General features: G+C 40.4%; 1 protein-coding gene across 3 annotated transcripts in view; it reads right to left on the bottom strand.

Moving 5' to 3' along the window:
• Nucleotides 1-7,435: 7,435 nt before the first annotated feature.
• STXBP5 (syntaxin binding protein 5) overlaps nt 7,436-27,137 on the bottom strand; it is a 321,945-nt gene continuing 302,243 nt past the window's right edge. For 2 of the 3 annotated variants that reach the window (XM_018557367.1, XM_018557369.1), the window contains 7 exons: nt 26,828-26,878; nt 25,572-25,811; nt 23,201-23,570; nt 14,744-14,909; nt 12,221-12,332; nt 10,260-10,480; nt 7,436-8,148 (listed from right to left, as the gene is read on the bottom strand). In XM_018557367.1, the coding sequence (XP_018412869.1) occupies nt 8,107-8,148; nt 10,260-10,480; nt 12,221-12,332; nt 14,744-14,909; nt 23,201-23,570; nt 25,572-25,811; nt 26,828-26,878 (1,202 nt within the window). In that variant the 3' untranslated portion in view covers nt 7,436-8,106. The remainder of the gene's footprint in view (nt 8,149-10,259; nt 10,481-12,220; nt 12,333-14,743; nt 14,910-23,200; nt 23,571-25,571; nt 25,812-26,827; nt 26,879-27,137) is intronic. The other variant, XM_018557370.1, reaches the window with a different exon arrangement.

Genomic DNA, 27,137 nt, shown 5'->3' with positions numbered 1-27,137 from the left:
GCCATGCAATCCCAAGACCATTTCGATTTTACAACCAGTCTGAAGTCCGGATGAAGGGAAACGTTTGGAGCCCCCAAAATGCACTGGCTTGTCCTTTTGATGTTTTATGATGAAATAAACTCTTGATGGTCTCCCTACATTTGGTCTGACGCTTCTGTTTTTTCTGTATCTCTTGCAATAAAAACTTGAAACAGCTTCCAACACTTTCCCTTTCCGAAAACTAGAAAAACATTACTTTAGTTTCTGTTACTTTATATATACGATAAAACTAAAGCTTTAAAGAATATCAGTCCCTTGCGGTCTTTGTCCATGAGAAGTGCTTTCCAGTTATGAGACATATGTAGTACAAGACAAGTCAATGCATGATGAATGGATGTTACTATGCAAATGTTCTGCATTGGGGCAATACATACTACTAGTAGTTATCACACAGCAAACTGACTATAAAGATGATGTATTCTTATGATGGCCACAGGTATCTCTGTTAAAGTAAAAGGTACAGGCTAAACAATGAACTGACTTTTAAATCTTGCTATTGATCCCCATTTCCTTGCATACATTTTAGAATGAATTTTAGAATGATGTGAATAATGAACCAAGAGAAGATTTCTGGCCAAGATTCACAGATCAAATGTGAATTTGATGCATATATAGATCCAGTTATATATTTTCACACATACTGATGTCTTCCTTTTATGCAGGCCATAAACGTTATGATCAACAAATAATCAATTATAGAAAGGATCATTTCAAAAGTAAGTGTTGACAGAAGAAAAAAGTTGATTTGATCGAATCTAGTATGATTTTCTGCCACCACTAATTGTTTCTTTGCAAAGGTAAATCCATGTAGTGCAAAGGTTTTCTGAAATGATAAGATTCTTTAACCAAAATGATCATTATATTAAACAACTTTGTTATGATTTGTTATGTTATGTGTATGGCCAGAAGAATAATGTGGTTGTGATAAATCACTGTTGTAAGGCAGGTACAGAAGTATGTTTAGGAGGACCTGTTTAGGTCCCTTACTGGCTAAGAATACGGTTCAATAAACCCTACCAGCAGCTGTGGGCACTGACAAGTGCAGTCCAATGCAGGTGGGGCTCAGACAGCTTCTTAAAGCTTAACTTTGAGCTAGTAAACAAAAATGTAGACAACCCCTTCATTTGTGCAGGACATAATGCTCACACACTATAGCCGAGTGGGGCACAAATAGAGAGGCTTACATACCTTATGGCTACCTCTTTGGCGGTTCCAGAATTGACAATGAGCCCCCCAAAGCCTCTCTCCTTCTCTGGTCATGTCACCTCCCCTCTCACCGACGTCATCATGAACAATACAGGCCCAGCTAGTGCTAGTGCTGCATTCTATGTAATGTTGTCGAGGGCCTGCCCACATTCCAGGGTGAGAGATAAGAACACTGGAGTAGTGATAACCATGGAAGTACAAATGATTCTCTTTTAGAGCTGCCTATACTTAAGCATTGTATCCTGTATCAAGTGTCGGTGCTAAGGGTTTTAAATGATCAATACAATGTGCTATATTTGACAATCATATAGAAGCATTAACATTCTCATTGTCTTTTATGTGACTCACACTTTAAATACAAATGAAACAAATACAATCGCGTCAAAGACTTGGATTGTTAGGCAATGGACTAAAACTAACTATGCAAGGTCATAAATTCATTGATTTTGATAACTTAACAATACAGTTGGCAGTTTAAGATATAAACATCTCAAATATTTTATTTGGCATACACATTGATTTTCCCAAAAATAAAACTATTAACAGTCTTACAGTGCCTGATCACACAATTTGGCAAGTCAATTTTAGAAAGGTCTGTGACGATGGGCGTTGGTTTCAGAAATTAATGCTTCCCTATGTGCCTGGTTTAAGTCTATGGCATGCAGTTCTTTAATAAACCAATAATTAGTATGTATGTGCCCCTGTATATAGGGACTACATAAGCGATTTCAGGCACAGAACCTGCTGGCCATCCTCTACACATCATCATCAATACAGGCACCAAGTACTACCCAGCTAGACATACTGCAGTTAGAGTGGAACTCTAGCTAAAAAGTGTTTTGCTTTTGTCTACTTACTTAGGAGATTATTGATTATGAGTCTTGTTGTACCAATAACCCCGTCATCAGGACAGGAAGTGAGCAGAAACCTCCCCACCAGGAACACAGAGCGCTATGAAAACGTAAATATCCCCAACCTACTAAAAAGCGTTTTCCTGCTGTGGCCCTGCTGGAGACATGCCCCTTTCACACGAGCGTTCAGGTTATCAGGTTTTCAACCCTCCATTTGCAGATGAAAAATGGACAACAATGCATCTCTATGGCCATGCGGAGGAAAACTGATGACCATCAGTTTACATCAGGAAACATCAGTGTCAGTTAAGGGCCGCAATTTGATACGGATCAGCTCTCCGTTTAGGCTGACGGGGACTAATGTAACCTGATGTAAACTGATGATCAGTTTCCATCGCTTCAGGTTGTGTCAGTTTTTTGGGACTGATGTCGTAATACAGCATGGCAAGCTCAATGCATGCTAGGGACAAGCAAAGAATCATGGGAATTTACCATAATAACAAAAAGTCCAAAACTGATGTAAACTGAACTGACAACGTATGTGCAAACTGGTGTCAACTGATTCAGTTTTCATAATTTTTTTTTGCATCTGTGAACCTTGACTGAAATGACCCTCCTGTGAAAGGGGCCCAAGGCCCCTTTCAGATGAGCAGTCCGATCAGGTCCGCCTGTGAGTTTTTCAGCTAGACCCGATTGGATGTTCTATGCAAGTCTATGGGCAGCCGGGTTTAAACGGATGAGGGTCTGTTTACACCCGGCTCTGTTTACATCAGATTCCCCATAGACAGACATGGAGTCTGGCACTTTGTTTTTTTTCCTCCATCACAAGATGGAGGAAAAAACACGAATTTCACAGCTGTGACATGCGTTCCGTACCGCCCTGATCAGGAGAGGATCTGTTGACGGATCCTCTCAATCAGCAGGTGTGAAAAAGGACTAAATGTCCCAGGTGGGAAATTCTTTGAATGGGAACCATCAGTAAAAGGAGAGGTTCTATCTATTCCCCACTAAATCAAAAACAATAAAAACATTATCCATTGGAGTGCAACTTTCACCCTCCCAGTATCAGAGCATTCCACTCATGAAAGCCTATGTGCGCCATTCAGTAGGGTACATGATATTGAAACAAAGTGTGGTTAGCATACATAATATTGTAGCCTACAAATGTTATCTACCACGGTCTTCTCAGTACCAGCAGTATTACATAGAATTCAAGGGTGGTTATCTACTATCAGGGAAACAACCACAGTGGGAGACTTGGGTACAGGAATTACTTCTCAGGTTTGGTATTGTATATGGCCCTTATATTAGGCATATTGTACAATGCGGTTTATCTGCCTGAGACCTAAAATAAGAGTGCATGAAAATAAGCAGCTTCTAAATCACAAAACTCCCATCTCCGGATTATTCCCAGAATTTTCTGCTCTCTTAGTCCTCATATCACAGCAAGTTTACAATTGAAAAAAACGCCTGTTCCTACACCACTACTGCCATCTTGCCAGATCCTGGATACAAAAAGTATATTATATAAGCTTTCATATTGCATTTAGTAGTTTGGAAATTTGAAAGGAAACCTGTACTGTGGAAACATGGAGGGCAGATCTCTCCTTCTCTAAAATGCTAGTTGCCTTTCATGCAAAATCCATGAGTTCAGTATTTTGTGAGTCTGGAACAAGTTTGCACATAAGGAGCTTGGAAATGACTCAATTCTCTGATCTGTATAGTTGTTCTGGTTCAGAGGCTTAAAGTATTGCACTTACTTGAGTTTCCATGTTTGCTATACAGTAATAAAACCAAGACAACATTAAAAAAAAATATCTTCATTAGTATCTTATTTATATTGTTAATGCAATGTGCTATTATACTGATTGCATGGCTATAGGTTCAGAACACCTTTTATTATATATTTTTTATTATTTGTAGTGACAACAAGAAATGTGAAACATGGGGTCTTCTGATAAAGGGTGGATTCTAGCTCATTATGACAAGCTTGTTATCTTCTTGCAGCTAAAACAAATAGTTCTAAACACAACTTTATGTGCCTGTTATGGAGAATGAATGCTGCATTTAAGTTTGACAGTTCACAACAATTTGGGAATGCGCTGGGTATTAAAATATTTTGTCTTAGTTCTCATAAGAAAAATATATGTGAATGTATACACCTTGCTTATAAAAGAAAATCCTAATGGTTTCGATATGGTATATTCATAATATGGTATGTGTTTTTATTTTTCATTACTGGTAGACTTTTCTTTGATTCTGCTTCATGTGTATATATTGCACTGTTCTTCCGATCATACACAAATATATTTATTTAAATATAATAAAAACAAGTCAGTGCCCAGTTGCAGTGCCTCCATTACCCACGACACTGGAGTGTTCCACTAATTTTATTCAAAGCACAGATATATCATCACAGTCACGTGACCTGGTCATCACATGACTGCAACATGCCAAAAGAAGGTCTGTGGACAACTGCCACCGAAAAGATTAAAATAAATAGAAAAATATATCTTTAGAACTGCATGCCCTAAACATTATAATACTGTAATTGTACATGCAAACTACAAATGTACAATGCTGCTGTAATAAGAAATTACACTTCATTTATTTCTAGCTACTTTTATAGGCACTTAAAAAGAAATGAACTATTAATAAATGAATGGATTACCTCAGCTAACAGATCATAACAATAACTGGCGAGGGAGGGTAATAAGACACACTAACAACTGCTTTGTATGTGGGCTCTGAACCCCTCAAAAGACTGTGCAGCTTCGATCATCTTTAAACATCTAGCTATGAATATGGTAGTGAGTCCAAACTCTGGCCCTTTAGGGATCACTAACAACACAAAAGGCCAAACTATACAGGCAATTCCAAAGTCAGCAGCACACACAATACAGCAGGTAACAATTTCAGTGGACTCTTAAGAACATGACACTGATGTAACATGGTCAGGTGATTCACGGCACAGTATCATGTGATGCGGATCATGTGATCAAACTAAGGCGATCCCACCAAATACGTGACTTTCTACAAATCACAACAGGAGTCAGCAGCATGCACTTTGGAAAGATTGATTGCAGAAAACAGAAGAAGATGTCGGGTTGTGCCAAATGTGTGACTGAAAATTGCGTGAATAGTTTGGGCCTAAACATTTCACATATACATATGGCAGCACAGCTGTATTATTTAGAACTCTCTTGTGAGTCTGTCAAGATAACTAGAAAACATGCAAAGACCTAAAAGGAGCACCTGAAGAAAGAAATGTTCCTGTGGCCCACAGCAGCCAGGCTGTCTTCCATTCCTTTGGATACTGGACATATAAAACAGACTCTGATTGTTAGGTAAAAGGGTTCTTTCTTCAGAAGGACCATAATGTTATTGGGCACTGGGGACTAGTATGGGAGTCACATGGTTAGTGTTGTTTGTAGCGCCTTGTATAACCTATTTGTATTAGTAATAAATGGATAATCTTGGAAAAATCTTTGGATGATAGTCCTATTACCCTGTAAGGCTCACTTAAATAAGAACTCCAGGCAAAACTATTCTGAACACTTGCAGTGGGGGCTACCCTCACACTGCAAGGATTAAATGCTCATTTTCATCTAGATGTCAGAATAAAAAAAAGTAATACTCACCTGATTCCTGGAGACGGCTGGCTTTTAGACTTGTCCTTCCAGCCTCTCTCCCCCTCCACTCCGGCGGTCTGGGACCCTATGAGTCATCACATCCAATACACAGTGTATAGGACGTGAGCACACAGAGGGACATACCATCGCTGCAGTGGAGACAGGCAGGAGGGAGCGCTGTAACAACCAGCTGCCTCCGAGGGTCAGGTGATTATTACTGTTATTTTTGCGCCCAGATCAAAACGAGCACCGAACCCTTACACTGCGGGGGTAGCCCCACTGCAAGGGTTAAGAAAAGTTTTGTCTGGAGTTCTTCTTTTAAAATGTATCAACCAAAAAGAAAGTATATTACAGCTTACCAGTCCTTAGAAGAAGTGGCTGCATTTCATTTGTTCAGGCTTGTGTAGCTGTATGTTAATCTGGCAATCATGCAAACACCACATTTCCTGTTCCTGGGTGGGTATGCTTGGTCACTCCACTGTACCAATAGAGGAAGCCACTGGTTTCAACCATAAGGGGAGATCATTTGTTTACAGAAGAAAGATCAGAATGGTTTATGCATTCAGTTTCACTTACAAAAATGACAAGGATACTTAATTTCTGACCAGATCACCAGGTATCTTCTGTACTTGCTGATAATGTTTACAGCCTGAGAAATGGAAATTAATGTGGCCACCACATCTGCGGACTGGTAAGTTGTAATATATATATATATTGTAATATTAACATCCCTTTAATAGGTCAGCTATTATAGCTAAATAGCTCAGCGGCCATTACAATGCTTCATTTTAAATCACTATGAAAATCCAATTGACAACTTGGTATTATTGTAAAATTGAGCACACTGGACTGAGTTATTACATAAATGGAGTTTAAATATTGGAGAAAGGACCCTTTCACGACTGCTTTGCAATTTTCACTTTCTGTGCATGTTTTTGATGCATTTTGAATGCAATAGTCTTCACCTCTATGGAGAATATACTTTTTAGAAACCGCACTACACGCAGCACACTAAAACACAGACCTGTGCATTAGCAGATCTTTGAGGAAGGTTGAGTGATGCATAAAGAGTTATTGATCATTTTTACTGATGTATGTAATATTAGGTTGTGCCATACAGGGAAATAGATATGTATGGTTTGTGTATGATTGGACTACACACATATGGTACTTTTGAGCAAATGAATTTAAGTTGAACCCTTCATACTCATATAATCTAATAAAATAAAGCTGTTCACCAGTTAAAAAAAGATCAGGAAATAAATTTGTAATGTAACTTTTTTTTTTTCTTTTAACAAAACATTAAACATAACTTGAGATACCTCCTTAACCTCCTCTTAACAGCAGGGCACCCACTTTCATGAACAGTAAGTTAACAGAGCATTTGATGTGAAAACATTTGAGACTTATTATCACAGGAGACAAAAGGGTTGTGAAAGCTATGAGCCAGAGGACCCACATATGAAAGGCAAATATAATGCAATAGTCCCAAAAACGCATAAGGTGCCAAGGGACAACAAATATTTATGATGTATGCAACAAATCTGGACTGCTTATTTTAGATTAGGGGTTTTGTGAAAATGTAGATGAACTTTCACCTGCAAGTGGGCAGACATATAGAGACACACAGGTGAATCCTGGCAAAGAAAGGACACTATTGGCACAGTGGCCAAAACTGTCCCAGGAATTCACTCAGGATTATTGGCAAATCTGATTCAACAGGTATTAACTCTACAACGATGTAGACATGAAAAATAAATATGTCATGGTCAAAGTGCCTTTGAAATCGGGGAAAGTGACCAATCATTTTCTGCAGATGAAGGTATCTCTCCGGCCTCACTTGTGCAGTTACTGCAGTTAATACAGAATTATATTATATGTCCCATAAGAACCAGTGAAATCTGTGGGCAAACCAACAGACAGCAGATGCTAGTAGTCCAGATATAACGTTCGATAACGCCATTTTTTTCTGTTGTTAAGAAAAGTGAAACACCCGTAAAGACAAAAATTAAAAAGCACAAAATATTAACAAAGAAATGAAAAAAACATAACAAAAACAATTTTCTCTCGGTCATTTTTGCTTGGGTCATCTCACACTACCTAAATTGCTGGCTGCACTCTTCCTGTCTTGTCCCTCATAACACAGCTTGGAGAAAATACTGAGATTCTTTCTGTTTGGATGTAATGCTCCTCAGTTAAAGCCACGAGACTGAGGTAAGACAGTATTTGATTTGTGCTAGGAAACAGTAACCAAAATGAATGCACATCCCTTGATCCCAACTGTCCTGCAGAAAGAAATGTTGAGAAAAATGGATGTGTGTTTTCGTTAAAATCTTTCTTCCTGGTGAAGTCAAACAGATATATTTGGGTCTGGTTTATCAGAATTGATACCACTTCTTTTCTTTGCATTTCATCATCATCTGTAAAACAAAGTAAAAAAAAATAATTAGAAAACTTAAAAGCTGAACGTCACGAAAACTGCTAAATAAACGTATGGAGTACATATACGAGAGATGCTTCATTTGCCAAAGGATTTATATTACTGTACATTGCTGAGATTTATAGACCACCCTCACACAGGACAGCCATGTGAATGACACCACTTAAAGTTAAGGAATGCAATGGTGACTCCTCCACACCCCCAACCTTCTGACTGGACAGTAAAAGAGCAACAGCAGACTGAAGTGACCACTCTGCTTACTCTGCTCTGCTCTCTTCTCCTAACAGCATGTTGCCTGTTGGCACATTTCTATGCAGTACATGTGATTGGTTCCCAGTCCAGCACCTCCCTCTTCAAGTCTGAAAGCTGCTGTAAAGGTAATTGCAAAAGGCCGATACCAAATCAGGCACTTACACCTGATGCATTAAAAACCCTCAAAAAAAACACACACTCAGTGATTGATAAATACAGATCTGCATTAATTTCTGTATTATACATCTTCCTGGAGTTCAGCTGCAGTGTAAAAATCTGAATTTGACTTTTTATCAGTCTCTAATCCCTGAACAGCAGAGCTGAGACTTAAGGAGAAGGAGACAGCACAAGTAGCCAATCAGTTGTGCTGCAGTGCAAAGGCGCCTCCTGCCTTTAGCAAAGCCACACTTCTGGGACATCTGAAGAGATGTGTGATGAGAGGGGAGCTCATCCAACTTTTTCTTGTACTTGATACTTAAAAAGGACCACCTAACTATGCTACTGGCAGCAAACTGTGTTCCCCACAGCAGTGTGAACATTTTTCAATATTAAGAAAAAAATTTAATGGACCAAATATCCAATTGTGAGCCTACAAGCAACCCCCAGTCTGTAATATAATTTCTTCCTTGGGCCTCATCACCGTCACCTTTACACCAAATACTGAATGCCAGATTTACAATTTTTTTTAAATAAAATAATATGGTACCTCCAGGGACCTGCTGTCAAGATAGCTTGCTTTCAAGTTCCTCCTTTGATCCCCTATCCCTTGTTTTGTTCTCTCTGTTGTGATTGTCAGCATGCCCCCTTTAAGTAAACCTGCCAAGTGAAATATGGTGCCTGCCACTGCTTACCTCCTTCTGAAAATTCCAGTTCCCTATTATGTTGATCCACTGGCTTCATTATTTCCAGAACCACTGACTCAGAACAAGAATGCAGATCAGAATGTTCAGACTGAAGTCATTTTTTTAAAAATCTGCACACTTACTGTAAGTTAGTGACTCAGCATAATGAAGCAAGAGGGTCAGCATGACAGCGAGTCAACACACAAGCTCAAAAGCAAAGGTCAGCTATGGCAGCAACAAGTTTCTCTAATGACAGGTCAACTTTAAAGTAGCAATCTGGAAATAATTCTTAACCCTTACAGGGGTGGCTACCCCCGCACTGGAAGGGTTAAGAGCTTCTTTTCATCTAGGGTGTAAAGTAAATGTATTCTCACCTGAACCTAGGATCCAGGTGGCTTTAAGAACGGTCCTTCCAGCCTTTCTCCTCCTCAGCTCCAGCAGTCTAAGGATTCTTGAGTAATCACGTCCAATACACTGCAAATTGGATGTGAGGACACTAAGAGACATACCATTGCTGCAGTGGAGGAGGAGAAAGGCGGGAGGGAGCACTCGGCTGTGAGGTTTGGGTGAGTACAACTGGTTTTTTACACCCTGGAGAAAAACGAGCACTTAACCCTTGTAGTGTGGGGGCTGCGCCACTGCAAGAGTTCAGAATAAAGTTCTTCTTTAACATCAGGTCATTAGATGCATAATGGTGACAGACTAAGCAGTCATATGAGTGACTTCCCAGGTCAGAACATATTCACACAGCATGATTCTAAATCGGTGAAAGCCTAAATGTAAATTATTATTTTCAGAAGAAACTGACCAATAACAGATTTTAAGCCCCCCATACAAATAGTTAAATGATCAGCAAGCTATACTAAACAAGAGAAGTCAGGTTCCATTGCTGATGATCTAGACCCCGACGTGATAAAGCATTTACATATAGAGAGCTTTTCTCTTTTCAAATGAAGAGAAATCATTGGTACATTCGATGGTATGGGATTTGCAATACCTCATGAGCTTGCTTTGAGAAGGAGTCTGCACTGTTGAGCATGGCAGCTGTCTTATCTTCTAACTCTCCTAGTTTCTGTCCTCTTTCGTCCAGGGCCAACCTAGCCCGTGCTAAGTCACCAGCAACCCCAGATGCTGCTCCTTTAACTCCTTCAATGCCCCCAGATCCAGGAATGTGCTGAGCAAGGCCCCTTGATGCTTTCCCAGATGCTGTTTCTCCAACTAAAATATGGAAAGTAAACAAAATGAATTTCTTAAATAATGCCCACAGTAAAATCCGACCAAATATTGGCAATTGTACTTTAGGTCTGTGTATATTAGTTCACTGTTTTAGGCAATTTAAAGACCGTGAATACTATGCAAGCAGCATTCCTGCTTTAAGGATCAAAAACCTGTGTGCCTGGCTAATGACAGCTAACTGGCAGTCAAGTAGCATTTCATACATTACCTTTCCACAAATAATGTGCTCACTGGGCAATTTTGGATTTCCGAATACTGCTGCTCGCAAACTGGAGTCTGCTCCGCATGGAAGGGTCTCAAAAAAAAATGTCTTCTTTGTCTACATCAGTTGTTCAAGGCCAACCAATAACAACTGGACAAGTTAACATTTTGCATTTGAGTCTCCCTCAAATTAGAAAACAAAGAAAATAATATGCATCGATGTTATCAAGAGCCTGGAGTCATCGTACTGCAGTTTGCAAGTCCTTAATTGAATAGGATTGTTAGAATTGTGGTCAGGGGTGCGGTGGACCGTTTTGTGTCACAACCATAGCATGTCACATCTTCACCAGGGTTGCTGACAGTGTGGATGTTATAATTTTGATACAGTGGAGCACAAAACCCAAAGTTTGGACAGTGACAGCTGACTTGTACGTGTAATCTGACAAGTTGTGAGGCGAAATCAGTGACAGGTTGAAGGTCAGGGGTAGACCAATGTAATTAAAAAACAAGCAGGGTCTTAACTTGAAGAACAGGCATAAGGTCAGTGTAGAAAGAAGGATATTCCATTGGTAGTTTAAGACCAGAGCACTTAGTAGCCAAACAAACCACCTTCGATCAGCCACAAGCTGAATGCACTAACCTCACTTTAAAATCCACTGACTGGAATCAGATGTGGAGCATGCAGCGTGATCATGCTGCGGTGTCGAGAAAAGATCAGAACATGGAGGGGGGTTCAAATCCAACAGGTGTAAGCCTCCCGTACACAGTAAGAGAGGGAAGGTAAGAAGATGCCAGCAGATCATTAAAGTGGTGGCGCAGTTTCACATCCATTCACAACTAGACCGAGCGCAACTTATTTGCCACATAATAGACTCACTTATACACAAAGTTGCTGCTGGTCTATTTAGTTATTTAGATTTCGAGTCACTCATTCCCAGCGCAGTGATTTTTGATTATTACTAAAGTGTAAAGTTGGCAGTACAAGGATGGAAGTGGTCTAACAGGAAGTTTACAGGCAGTAACAGTCAGACTTCTGGTTTGTTTTGATCCTCATCTGTGTAATGAGAGCTCTCATGCTGACAAGTTTAACCCATTAGGGACCAGTGGGCTGGTTTGAACAGTCTAAAGCCGCCGGGACTGTTTACATTTGCAGAGGCGACTGTCAGTTTTACCGTAGAAGCGATTCTGGCGGCTCAGCTGCTTAGGGGCAACTCTGTGAATATCCTTGAGTGGCCCAGCCAGAGCCCTGACTTGAACCCTATTAAACATCTCTGGAGAGACCTGAAAATGGCTGTCCACCGATAGACCCCATCCAACCTAACTGAACTGCGTCATACCCAGAAAGACTTGAGGCTATAATTGCTGCCAATGGTGATTCAACAAAGTACAGAGTAAAGGGTCTGAATATTTAAGTTCATGTGATATTTCAGTTTTTTTTAAATAAATTCAGACATTTCTAAAATTCTGTTTTCACTTTGTCATTATGGGGTACTGAGTGTAAATTATTGAGGACAAAAAATCAGAGGTCTTCTCGGTCAAGTGATTGTGCTCCACCCCCAAACAAGCCTTTGAAGAACCCTCGGTTAGGGGCTTCTGGTGTTTCAACTGGTGTGAACAGTTCCCCTAGCATTTCCTAAAAAAAGAAATACACAGAAGGTTAATTGTTCTGTATGTCTGAGGAAGTTCTATAATATGAGTCGTATTTATTATGTAGATATTACATTGCCCATGTATCATGTGACTAGAATGGAAACAACAATGCATATTAAATATTATATAACAGCTTTACCATGCTGAAATAGTAGTGCTCCTGCAGTTCCTCCTCCCCCTTACAATTTTATGTCCTGCTCCTGCAGCTCCTCCTCCCCTTTATAATTTTACATACCCGGATTACTTTCCTTCTGCAGTTTATTAGTGGACAGTGGCCGATCTTTGGAACATGGAATATCCGTAATCACCTGATCACTTTAAAATAACCTGGAAATCCTTTATCATAGTTAATCACAAATACACTTGAAATAAAAAACATTAAGGTAGAGCTAAACTCACTGATCTATTTCCCAAAAGAAAGCTCAAGTTAGAGCAGTTCACTAAATGTTTTTAAAACCGATAAACACACCAAGTTGCCTTCTGGAGTATTCATTTACAATCTGCCTACTAAGCATTCACATTGTACACCAAGCCATGTCTCTGGTGATGTCATAGTTTAGTTCCACTTTAATGCAAGATTGTTCCAGGTCCTGAATTACTAGGTAGTGAAGAAAGGATCTAAAAGATCCTTTAGCTTTAAAAAAAACAAACAAAAAACAGTGGTAGCTCCCATATGTCCTATGCCACTGCATTCTTTTATTAATTATAATGATCTTTTCATTTCCATTTTATTTAATTCACACTCCTTCCTTTTATCCATATTTACATGCCATCAAAGCTGCCCTGCAAAGTGACAGGCATTGAATCAACTAAAAAAAACTGCCAGAGGTCCCGACAAAGGTCATTTTTTATTCCCTAATCTTTTCCTGAAAAACACTTTCTGCGGCTGGTCAAGCACCAGTGTTGTAGAGTTTATTCCAACACGTTACTGTTATTTTTGCTAGACATCTTTGTCTGCAAGTAAAATTAGAGACAATAATAAAAGGCATGACATTGGATTTCTAATACTGAAAACATTCATTGCATGTATTTTTGGAAGTATACCATTTTCACAATTACTTGCCCTGCTCAACTCCTTTGCTTCTGTTGGAAGGGTTTATTCACTTGCAATTTTCATCAGCTGTACAAACCACTGCCTAAACTACATCTCACAAGATTCCTTGCATTTAATTCACGTCTAGACATGGTCAGCTTTTGATTGACAAGCAAGGGGATTGGTAATCAACCCTGACTACGCTAAAAAAACACCCCCTGTGATATCAGCATGTTAGTACTGGAGTACAAGCAAGTTAGATGGATGAAAATATTCTCACGCAGCTGGGTGGATCTTGACAGTAATGTCGGGATCCGTCCCGGCTGCGGCAGTCTCAGTATACCGCGAGCTGTAGCTTGTGATATACTGAGCTTTGGGTCATGGGAGGACGCTCGTATATATCCTCCTGTGACCCTTAGGAGAAATATGGGGAAAAACACTTACCCCATAGTTCTCCTTTAAGCAGGAGAGCTGCGCACAGACAAGAAAGTGTCAGTTTATTATTCCCTACTGCTGCAAAGGTTTTAGTTAAAAAGTGGAGGCTACTGATGGGGTCCTTTTAATAACATCCAAATATAATTTTACAAAAGTCATGTAGGAAACTAACATTTATATATTTTTAAATTTGACACACTAATGCGAAAAGACAAAAAATGATTATCAAGACAAAGTTTTGTATACTACATTTAAAGTGCCTATAATTTTGCACAGTAATGTAAATAGAGATATGCAGTATTTGTGATGCTTGCTATTCCATTTACGCTAGCCATACAGTGATTTTTTTTTCTTTTTTCATAAAAGGGTCATTTAAAAAGTTAACTGCAGCATACACATTTTTAAATGATATTAGTTTTAGACTAGAAATTGCATATTAAAAATGCATGTAAATACCTTAACTAATAACACAAATGTATCTTATTTGTGTTTCACTCGGCTGTAGATCCTCAAATCATCTCTAAAGTCCTTTGTTTGGAGGGTGGCTAAATTATCTCCACATGGTCCCTGTGTGTGAGGTTAAGTAGCAATCGCTCAAAGCTCACTCCCGTGATGAACTACAATCCCAATACAAATGAGATAACTAAACATGAGATTGTAGTTTGTCATGGGAGTGAGCTTGGAGTGGTGGCTACTTTACAACACACACAGGGACCATGGGGAACAAAAGTAGCCAGCCTCCAGAAGGAAGGACATTGTCAGCATGAATTCAGAGATGATTTGAGGATCTACAAATAAGATACATTTTTGTTTATAGTTAAGGTACTTAAATGCACATTTAAGTTTTAACTCCTGAGTTTAGTCTCAATTTAAACATTCTAAAACCATAGAGTGACAACATCAGTCAGTGAATAGGCAGATGTTACCTGTAGGTTCTCACAGGTTTCTTGGCTGTAGGTCATTCTCTGCATTTCAGTAGCTGAGACCAGATATAACGCCTGCCCATTGTTCGCGAAGCAGAACGTTCGGGCTATCCTCATGTTGGTTATCGGCAAATAATTTACATCCAACAACGGCCTTAAACTTGGCAAACTTTGGAAAACAGAACAGAAAAGTTTATATCAGTTGAACTATGAGCAAAGTAATAAATGCAGCAAACAGTTTACGAACACACAGTTATTAAATTATTTTCATTACACTTAACAAAATGGGTAGAAAGAAATGAGCATGTGCTTATTGTACCACTTGCCCCTCCTAATAGATTGCAAGTTCTCAGGAGCAGGGCCCTCCTACCTCCTGTACTGAAATTGTATCGTCTCCCTCAATTTTGTAAAGCGATGCGCAAACTGTTGGTGCTATATAAATCCTGCATAATAATAATAATAATACTTTGTACTACTGCCCCGTCTACTCCTTTTTAGTAGTTATTTCAACTACTTTTGAACCTCACACAAGAACACAGCACTTCATCTAATGAGCTACAAAATACTAAAAATGTATGTAAACCCACTCACTAAAATTTCATATATGTTTTAACACGTTAATTTATTTTGTTGTAGTAGAAGAACAGAGCGCACTATCCAGAGAATTCCAATACCCCAGACTTAATTGAAAATCGACAGAAAATCCAGTATAACGGTGAATAGAAGTATATAAAGCAGCAAATACCAGCACCGCAAACTCCCAACCAGCTACAACCTCTCACATGTTTCACCTGTATTCTTATACATAGAGGTAGTGACAACAGGGTGAAACATGTGAGAGGTTGTAGCTGGTTGGGGATTTGCGGTGCTGGCATTTGCTGCTTTATACACTTTATTATTTTAGAAAGACGCTATGACATATTTATCTTGGCAAATCTTCAGCTTTCATTAAAAATGATACCTGCATATTCTGCTTTTAAAAAAATCCTTGTTCAGACACTTCATGTTATGGGGTGACAACACGCTGTTCCTGTCTCGCAACTGCGTTGTCCCCCTGTAACACAGGCTTATGATGGAGACTACAAGAAGCGATTTCGAAACACATTATATAATTCTCCCTGAGAAATGTCATGCAGCCTTTCCTGGAGTGCATGTAAAGTGAGGAACATTTATAACATTTGTATCGTGTTTTTATCTGGATTTTTGGTTGATATTCTGTCTCTATCATTTAAAATACACCTATGATAAAAATTATAGACCTTTCATTTCTTTGTACGTGGGCAAACTTACAAACTCTGCAGGGGATCAAATTATTATTTGCCACACTATGTAGAAATCAAGTGACTGCAAAAAGGTTGCAAGACTAAGATGTAGCAAAGGATGAATAAAAAGGTGATCAGTATTTAAAAAAATGAAAAGTTTATGATACACGGTGCTTTAGCAAACTAAACTTAATTCAGCTATTATTTACTTTAAACAAAGCTGAAGCCAAAACTTACTTTTTTTTTGGTTTGGATAGAGTGGAGGGGGGGTTATAACCCTTTCACCTTTTTTAGCCATATATGTCCCATTTGGGAGATTCCACTTCACTTCCTGTCCAATAGCCACAACAGAAAATGAGAGGAAACCCCTCCAAAGAGAGAAATTCCCTGGTGGTCAGATAAAATCCCCCATCTTTTTCCTTCTCTGATGGCAACCCAACATTTTGGATTTTCTTTCCCTCAGTGGTAACAGTCACCAGAACAAATTGAGAGGGTGAATCTCTCTAACAGCAACACAGCAAGCAATAAAAAACTGCCAGGTGTTATAATCCCTCTTCACTCTATCCAAAACTAGATAAAATATTTATCAGCAAATACCGGCATTACAAAGCCTGATATAACTCGTCACGTACAGTGTACGTGGCCAGTCATATAGGCACAAAGTGACAAGACGTACACTGTACGTCTCCCGTCACGAAGGGGTTAAAGAAGAATACCAACATTTAAAAATTCTCTGTGTGCTGTGCATCGGCATATCCAGGGTACGGCACATGCCCTGGGCACCACTTAAAGGGGGGGTGACACTCCGCGAGTCAAAGAAAGTTCACCGATTCATGGAGGCACCTTTTTTTTTCTCTCCCACCCCTCTCCCATGCACATCTCTCTGCCTGATTTAGCAACCAGGGACACTCTGGCCAGCATCCTGCCCAGCTCCTGGCAACCAGTGACATCACTGGTTGCCAGGAGCTGGGTGGGAGGCCTGCTACATCGTCCAAGGTAGCTAAAAGCCGGGAGGGGAGATGTGTATAGCACTTAAATATCTCTCTGCCTAGCTTTTAGCAACCTGGGACACTCTGGCCAGAGTTCTGCCCAGCTCATGGCAAACAGTGACTTTTAGTCTCCCGCTCTATCTCCTCGACAGGCTGCACACTTGTGCATGGAGCTTTCCCCCAGCTCTGACATCACCCCCCTTTGCTTTCTAAGGCAGCTGAGATGCATGCGTGAATGAGAGCAGCGCCTGCTGGCAGAGGCTAGTGCTGTCATTCAAACCTATTTATAGATTTGTCTCCTTGCTAACCGCAGGGTCGGACAGCGGTGGGGGGAAATTCCATGCTAGCTGAGCAACACCACCATGGATCAGCTACATTGCCCTGGGTTGTCTAGGGAAAGGGGTCAAAAACGATTTTTCAGTTGTGGTGACATTTCTTCTATACTTAAGTAAGTAGTGGTAACTTCCAGCTACTTTTGCAGATCTACAATGTGAAAGTTTAGTATAACCAGACTGGGAATAGTGAGATTATATAAAATGAATCAAAAACCCCTCCCTGAATAAGTGCAGGCTGTTTGGAATACATGGCTGTTAATAAGGCTGCACCTTTGTTATTACCCAGCAATTCTGGATGCATGTTGGACCGGGGCATGTTAGCCTCTCTACCTTCTCAGACTCAATACTTCATGGGAACCAGCATAAGTCTCTGCCAGACCCAATCAACAAAATGAAGTAGAAAAAAACGGTCATTAGTAGGAATCATCTTAATGGCGTTTCTTTATTGAAAAGGCATAAAACAGCTACAAAAATTGCTAACATGTCCACCAAGGGACCTTAATGATAGCCACTATTCTAAATGGCTCCCCTTTCCTCCCTTGTGAATGGGCTGAATGTTTGTAAACCAAGGCAGAAGGAGAATCATGGCAGATAAGGTGAAGGTGGGGTGGTCTTAAGGTGCCACTGACCACGTGAATGGGATGGGATTTTTTTTTTTTTAAAGGTGGGAGGAGGTTTGAAGTGCAAACGTCACAAGTCCTGTAGCACTCCTTACCGGAAATCCCAAAGACGTTAAACAGGTGCTCGAAATGACAGCGGATGGCGCCGCATATAGAACAACTTTGGATGAGGATGTCACCAGTGTGTGATGAGTCCACTCTGAGCCTGATGAAGGGGACCCTGTGTGGCCCCCGAAAGCGCTTGATTTTCCGAGTGACATATCATTAAATGGATTCGCACTGACCCATGTGTTTTTGTCGTGCCTGGTGTGCTGGTGACATCCTCATCCAAAGAGGTTTAAAGTGCAAACCCAAATTTTTGGTAATTTTTCCTTTATAGAGTAAATAATACAAAATCCAGTGGTTATTAAATAGCACCATAAAGCAGACCTGTCTGTCTAAAAAAATGATATAAACTATCACAGCCTGGCCTGGTAATGAAGGGGTAATACTCAAGTGGTTAAGTAAGGATTTGTCATAAATGTTTGCACTGCACCTGATATAATTTCAGAACTCATATTTCTGTCATTTCTGTCTCAAAAGGTTACTAAAGAAATTGTTATGTTCTAAACCTATTGCTGCAGTTAATTGAAATCACCATTGCTGCAGGGAAACTGATAAAATGTACATGCATGAATATTAACTTTTTTGCAATTTGTCAGCTATTATACAAAAAAAAATAATATTGTAACATGGTGTACACCAGGGGTCCTCAAACTACGGCCCACGGGCCAGAATTGGTCAGTTTTGGGTATGGTGGTTTTTTGCGATTTTGCGAGTGCGCGCAATTTGTAAGCTTGACATGTTTGGTGTCTATTTACCCAACGTGACCCCGACTTTTATATTTTACCGAAAAATTGGGTGATAAATGTTTCCTAACAGAATGTAAAAAAACCCTTTTGTTCTGGGACGAGAGGGGGCGTGGCGGTGCGGCACCACAGCCACGCCCCCCTGTTTTTCAAACTATGATCCGGCCCCAAGCAATGTCTGAGGGACAGTGAACTGGCCCCATGTTTAAAAAGTTTGAGGACCCCTGGTGTACACTGATACATTTCCTGAAGGAACAGACAACTGCATGTCTGTTTTTATTTTCTGGTGAAGGGATGATGAAAAACTTTTTTTTCAGTCTTTGGCAACAGTAATAAAAGGGGTTACATTTACTTTTTTGAGAAACAGTTGTGCGGAACCTCCCCTTTTCCAATTGTAAAATACCCCGGCTGGCAGTAGATGCACTACAGCCGCGAGCCCTGACCTGCTCTGCCTTCCACCTTGCACCCAAAAGAACATTACATACTCCCGACACCTACACTTTGTTAGCTGGGCTGTACGTTACTTTTACCCTTGACCCCTGCAATTTGTACATTGCACATTCCTGAACTCTGTATGTTATACACATCTGACCCCTGCACTGTGTACACTACAAACTCCTGGCCCCTGCACTCTACACTCCGTATATTAACATACCCCAACTCATGCCTTCTGTGCATGACATATTCATGACCCCCATCACATGATGTGAGCAATGGAGGAGGAATTGAGTCTTTTGCGGATTAAAACACAGACACCAGGGGGCGTGGTTTCGCTATGGCCGTGAGTGGATGTCTGTTCTAGAGCTCCGGCACCAGCCCCTAGGCCAGCGGTACCAGAACCTATCCTATCGCCTTCTTTTTGGTCCATATGGGTCGCAATACACAGCGGGGCTCTCGCTCGCAAGAACCGAAGGTCCCGTCGACCAGGAAGCGAGCTATTGAGACCTTCTTTCCCAAAGCAGGGCGCTCTACCCAGATGCCGCGAGGTGCAAAGATGGCGACGGGCAGGGAGAAACGGGCCTCGTCACCGGCTCCTTCTTCCCCTGAATCTCTTCAGTCGGCCCGCACTAGTGGAGGACGGGAGTCCGCGGACCACAGTGACATTGAAGGGGAGGATGCAGATGTGCCTACTTCGTTCCACAAGTACTTTGCACTTCTGCCCACGAAGCAAGACATTGCAGGCCTATTTAACAAGCTGGAGTCTGCCCACAAACAAGATATGGCAGAGCTTCGTGAGGGCCTCCAATCTTTCCACCAGCGCCTGGACTCTCTTGAAACTGTCATGCCCGCGGCGACCTCGGCCGTTGAAGAGCTGCAACAAGCTGCCCACCGTCACGACACAGCCCTGCATTTTATGTGGTCAATGATTGACAATCAGGAAGACCGCAGCAGGCGCAATAACATTCGTCTCAGGGGCATACCCGAGGCCACCGGTACACGAGATCTCCGGGCCACAGTGGTTGGCGTCTTCAATACCCTACTTGGCAACCCTGTTACAGAACACAATGAAATTGATAGAGTACACCGGGTACCTGGGTTCCGTAACCCCAACGCAACTCGCCCTCGTGATGTACTATGCAGGGTGCATTACTATATATGCAAGGAAGAGATCATGACCCATGGCTAGTGGCCCTCTGGATTTTGATGGTGCACAGATCTCCCTATTTCCCGACCTGTCGAGGCGCACCCTTGCCAAACGGAGGGCTCTCCGTCCGCTCACTCTAAAGCTACAGGAGGCTGGAATACCTTATTGTTGGGGTTTCCCGTTCTCCCTCTCTGTACGAAAGGACAGCAGGGTTCATTTCTTCAGAGCGCCATCGGATCTACAGGCCTTTGTCGCAGCTCTGGGTATACAGGAAGTCGCCATTGAAGCCTGGCCTGATCCCTCCTTGCCGGACCTCACTCACATACCGAGCCGGGACCAGTGGCACATGGTCACCCCCAAGCCCCGCAGAGAACGGAGATCCTCATCCAGACCCACTCCGCGTTAAACTCCTGACAGTCCAGGTTGTTTCCATTTTTTCAGTTGACAGCGAGATGCCATGTTCAGCCCCAGAGGACAGTATGTGATGACGGTTATGGTCCTATGGCACGCTACGTCCCAGGGACACTCACGATATCGTACTGCTGCACAAGGCTGCCGGCCATGCCCTTTTACCACCTACCATGCACTGTTCATTCACCATCGCACAGTGCCATGCCTACCCCGGAATCATATGTGGTGTTTTGCCCGCCCTGGTGCTTATTATTGTGTTGCTGATCTCTTTGCCCTGAACATTGAAGGTTCTGCTGTCCTGAAACGTTCTACATCACGTGTTCCTTATACTTTAGTCATTCCATTGTGAAGGTTCTTTTATATTGTTCTACAAGTGTTACTTTTCATTTGCTGGTCTAGGGGGCTCCCGGACCATGTTGCATTCCTTGCCCCCATTAGATTGTGCTCCTGCAGCTCCAGGTGGGAGCTGGGGGACCGCATGTTGGGCTCTGTTGTCTTTCTTGAGAGATAACCTTCATGGGCAACCCAGAGTTCCCCCCAGCTCAACATAGGGAACGGCGGGGTACGGACTTCACCCCCCTCTCTGTGGCTCTCAAGGAAGGGGGCTTGCGCACTCTTTCTTCGTTACTGGAAGAGTCTGCTCCGTTCCCCGGACACTGGTTGGAATATTACAGACCGGGTATTTTCTATCTCCTGTTTTACGTATGTAAATCCAATAAAAACCAATAAAAACATTAAAAACATTATCTTTAAAACACAGACACCAGAGGAGGAAATTTAGTGCATTTGAGCGCAATTTAACATCACACTTTATTTGACCATCTCTTTGCAGAGGGTCAAATCGTTCTGGTGAGTGTGGAAAGAAAGCTTTACCTATTCACGTGGAGAGAGACACCTTTAACCATTTGGGCACTTTGAAGTTTGATATTGCGGATCACTCATTTTTTGTTTTGTGATTGCACTAAGACACCTATGTTACACTGAGCACTTTTGAACTTTTTTAGCACTTTTATGGAATACTACTTGAACACCCACATGAAATATTATACATTTTTTTGCTATTTGAATTTTTTAAGAGATATTTAATCATCATCTTGTGATTAATTAGTTCACTTTATCACATATCTTTGATCTGGATGCACTTTATTAGTAATTAATCATGCATTAATTACAATTAAATTGTTTATTTATGTTCAGTGGCATTTAATTCACTAGCGCTTTGCACTTCTTATACAGTTATAAGTGGTACTCATTTATCGAATATTTATAGCTTTATGATGCACTAGTTATTGATGAACTTTATCCATTTTTTAGAGGGATTAATCATGTACAGTTATTAGGGTAAGATATTGTTCACATAAAACTTTTTTGAATAGGTAGCGCTGTACATTCATATTACTATATCTAAAGAATAGTTATTGTAAAGCAGTGGACATACGTATATCAGCACCACAATTCAAAACAAAAAATCTCTCACATTCTCTATTCCACATCTGATTAAAAAAAAGGAATGTGTATGGTCAATCTGGATTATCTTTGTGGTTTATAATGTACCTTTTAATACAGAAAAGTGTTTTATTTAGCACATCAGAAAATCTTTTTTTCCACTATGGTAACAATGTACCCTACATAGTACTTCTGGTTAAGATAGACTGTAGATTTTTTAAATTTAAGGATTATTATTTAGAGCTTAGAATTAGTTTATTATAACACATACTGGCAGGCTGCACTCTTTATATTGTGGTATTTTTGATCATCTCAGTTTTGGTCTTTTGAGTAAAAGACCAAGGCACTCTAAGTGTTTCCCAGTGTGGGCAAATGCTAGTGGCTACTGAAGAAGAGACATTTATGAGTGTATCCCCTACATGAACGTATCCCTACAAACGTTCCCCATCATGCTGGGGAACGTTTCTATACAGACTGCAGGCAAGAAGGTATTGTCAAAATTCTTTATCAAATAACTGTAAATATAACTGTTGGCCAATGTTAGCCTACGGCCTCATACACACACAACGCAAGAGGAAAATTGTATATTGCGTATGTACGTGTGTGTATATGCGCGTATTTATACGCCTATACGTGCGTACATGCGTATATGTGTGCACTATATGCCATCTCAGAATGCATCACTCATAATGGAACTTTTAATGTGCTGTACGCATGTAAACACACGTATGTGCGCGTAAATATGCAGCAATATGCTGCCTGGACGCATCTCTGTTCCATTCTGTTTTTGCGCATATATACGCTACGCAAATATACAGCTCCATACGCGGCTATGTGAATGGAGCCATTTATTTGCATGTGTTGCATATGGTACAATTCGCGCGTATATGTGCGGCAGTGTGAATGAGGCCTCAATGTGAACATTACTACATAGGATTAAATTGTTATGGGTTTTTTCTCTTACCTAAAAGTCATAATGTGTCCATTGGCACAGAAACATGCAAGGCAGGGACTAGTACCCAGTGACACTATATCTCCACGGAGGACAAAAGAAGTCTCGGTTATGTTGTGTTTATGAATGCAGTTCTGGGAGGGCAGTAAGATAACTTTTGCCTGCTTTTCAGAACATATCACTGCATATTGGTTTTCACCAATTTCCTGAGACGAGGAGGGCGACACCGAAACTGGCCTCCGTTTTTTCAATCGCTCCCTGTCATCCTTATCTTCAGGTGCATTCGGTTCTCTCCAGGGTTCACATGCTGGTGGAATTATAACTCCTTGAGAGTCTAAAAATGCCATCCTTAAGATTGCGCCCTTTAGCCTCAGTATTGTTCCTGTAAAAAAATAAAAATTACAGTGAAATTAAAAAAATTGTAAGACCACGTAATTTATGCTACAGATGTTATTCCAACACACCTCTAGAATTTCTCTTTTTGAAAATGCAAGTTGTTTGGTGATCATGATGATTTAGCGCCTTTAAAACTTTGCATACCACTGACCCACAACAAGTATGTAGATCAGAAGTGACAGCTTCACTTCTTGCATGATATTCCAGATCAGTATATACCAAAAAAGTTATGAAACCAGAGACTGCCAGGAAACTAGCATTTGCAGAAGGAGATGAGCACTGGTAGTCAGCACAAGCAAAACAGTCATTTTAAAATAAAAGGACTTGGTATTGCCTGTGGCCTCCCTGCAGCAGATATTTTCCCCTTTACTGACTTACCATGCTTTGTTCTGCACTGTGTGTGTGGAGGTGGCCAGCTTGGTAGAGGCAGGTCTTTTGCTTACTCATGTCAGAGCCTTTAGCAAGGAGAACAGTGATAAGCACAGTAGTGGCATTGCTAAATCTCACTTCAAATCTCTTGAGAAGAGCAGTCAGAGACAGCAGTGATCTCACACCACTGCAGATACAGTATACAGCTATATGGCTGTAAGCACATGGTGTGCCTAGGCACACTCACATACCAGAAAGTACACTGCTATTTTCAGGAGATATTCCAGACAAAAGTTAAAATTTTTAGTGTAGTACTTAGGCACAATTAACATTTTAGATGTTCTACTATTTGAGTTAAAAAAATAGATACCAAGCCCAGCTTTTCCCAGTTAAATAACAGGTGTTGGCATATGCATACAATTGTAATGTCTACAGGTAGGTTTAGGCTTGGCTCAAAGCTTTAAAGCTGACCTATAATAAAAAAAAGTTAAGATTTGGGTTTTAAACCCACATAACTGGCAGGATTTTGAGACACAAATATTTAGCTATAATTACTGAAATTGACACTCAAACTTGACCACCAAACGAATATGAATATTGAAATCATTATAATCACACAGAGACCTAAATTATTACTAGATATGCTTTCCAAGATTTAGCCTGCATGTTTGTGCTTGTTTTAAATCTTTATGTGTAACCAATCCTTTGTATCATTTATCTCAAGACAAGGGAGTTATGAAGTATTAAATGTCTGGAGCTAGAATATTGACTTGCGATAGGCAAGGAAATCAACCGATGATATAACAAACCTCTCACTATAATGTAGGTGACCTACTCTGTACTGTAGGGTCAGGGTGTTTGAACGCAAGCTTCCGTTGTCTCCTGCTATGCCTACATCCTAATTAAGCACAAAACCTTTTTTTGTAGCATAGTGGCGCTACACAGTCCATTTGTATACTTATATGCATTTCCATCCAGCTTAACTCAGGAAATGCTGGAGAGCATGGCATGGAACATTTCCAGTACTAGCTGCAAATTAAGGTAATTGTGGTATACAAAATGCGAAAAGAAAATGTGAAGGTGGAAGAAAAGCTACCAGGAACAAGTATAAGTAGGTAAATAAGTGGATGGAAGCCTCACAAGGTATAGACTTACATGAAAAACCATTGCTGCAGGGAGCCCTTGAAATACAGATGTGCCATTACCAGTTTCAACTTTTCTATATTTGAAATTAGCCTCCAGGGCACTTCAATCTTCTAAATTAACAAATGCAAACCTGTGCTGGTCTTATACCAGATAAATGGTCACTGTCCTAGGTGTTGGCATTTGCATAATATGGCTGCCTGGGGTTAGTGGCTTTAAGAAAATTCTGAGGAAATGCGGGCCATGCTTTCAAGCACTTGGAGATGCCCACTTCTGAATGACCATGCCCATTTACCAGGTATTATACCGTAACAGGTATAATGTAACCTGGAATATTCTGCGATAATTTAAGCCCTCCCACCTCACACCATTGCCATGTAAAGCCCCACAAACATCAGAAAAATACACCAAAGTGTAGTCATAATAAAATTAATAAAAAACACCCCGACGAATATTCGTAATAAAGGTTGCTTACCACTTGAAGATACAATGACAGGCTGAAGAAGTCTTTGCTCTCCGGATGGTGGCAAGCCTAAAACAATGACCAACACAGTACCTAGCGTGGTCCCAACCCATAAGCATGATGACGTAGATAAGTCAGGTTTCCTGGTAAAAGTCTCACAGAAATGAAGAGCAGATATTGCCTCTCGTGATTCTTTATCTATGCTGGTCACACTTGAACTCCGTGACCGGCTAAAGGAATTGTCTCGGACATCTAAAATTACAACAGACAAGGAAAATGTTTTTCAGTCTTCTCTGTTCAATAAACATGCTCATAAACAAAAGCTGTGCTCACACAACATTCCACATACATAACACACAATCATAGCCATCGGCAAATAGTTTCCATACACAGCTATACAACACTTTGTTTTAGGGTGGTTCCTTGTTTAGGCTCTAAAAATAGTTTTAGCCTTTAACACTGTACATGTTTTGATCAAACACAGGTGATCACATTTTTCTCTGCTTTTTTGTAAGATCCATGCTGATGTTATGCTGAAGAGCCTGCCGATACATGATACCACACTTAAAGGATGTCTAAACCCAAAAACCTAAAATATTGCAGCTGATCAGTCCTTAGATTTGGTGTCTGCATTGGTTTTGATTTTTGAAACAAGACATTTTCAGCAAGTACAGAAAATACTTGTTGATCTTGCCAGAAAATGCCTTGCCTTTGCCTGGATGACAAATACGACAGAAGTATGTTGTTATTTGCAAAATTACCAGGTGAAAACACAAGAAAAATAGGCCTGGTAAAGGAAACCTAATGCAGTTACAACATCTAAGGACTGGTAAGCCACAATTTATAACATGTTTGGGTTTAAATATGGTTATCATATTACCATAGTCCTGGTAAAGAAGTCAAACTTCAGGACATTATAATTAATATTAGGGATTAATGGATAACATGGCCAAATGCCTATGGAAGCAGGCTAGGGAGCAGAAGAAGAAAAAAAAAAAAAAAAGCAAAATTATACTTGACTTTTTGCTTGTTCCCTAATGGCTATCCAATGGATTGCATAATGCTTGTAATAACAGTAAACATAAGGAACACATTTTCAAAGAAATCGCTTTTAAAACAGTTAGGTTAAAGACTCTACAAAATGCTGCCGTTGTTCACAGGTGCCCAGCACACAAAAGCTTTATGATGAAAGCAGCAGGAATAACAATATAAGTTAGTAACACATATTAGGCACTTATGAAAACGTTTTCATGAAATCTTGGGTTTACCTAGTTCAGGCTTTAACTCGGTAGGTAGGCTTAACTTCCTTGACATCTTTGCTAGAAAAGAAAAAAAAGACAGTCTTAACAAAATTAGAAAGCTCTTTCAATGTTTGCCATTAAGCAGATTCCGTAAGGGTTAGCTGAATTAAAGAAAAACAAATTACAATGCTGAAAGCAGAACTTTGTAGTAGCAGAAAGATCTGATAGTTTGACTGAAGTTTAAGGATTAAAATCTAAAATAACTAAATATGTCCTTGTAGAGTAACCCAAAAATAATGGTTGTTTACTAATGGTAACTTCATAATATTTATATATA

The sequence above is a fragment of the Nanorana parkeri genome, unplaced genomic scaffold, assembly GCF_000935625.1.
Source record: "Nanorana parkeri isolate BGI_ZX_2015 unplaced genomic scaffold, ASM93562v1 scaffold281, whole genome shotgun sequence".
NCBI classification, from domain to species: domain Eukaryota; kingdom Metazoa; phylum Chordata; class Amphibia; order Anura; family Dicroglossidae; genus Nanorana; species Nanorana parkeri.
Note: the sequence above shows the minus strand (reverse complement) of the source record. Positions and strands in the feature narration are given on the sequence as shown.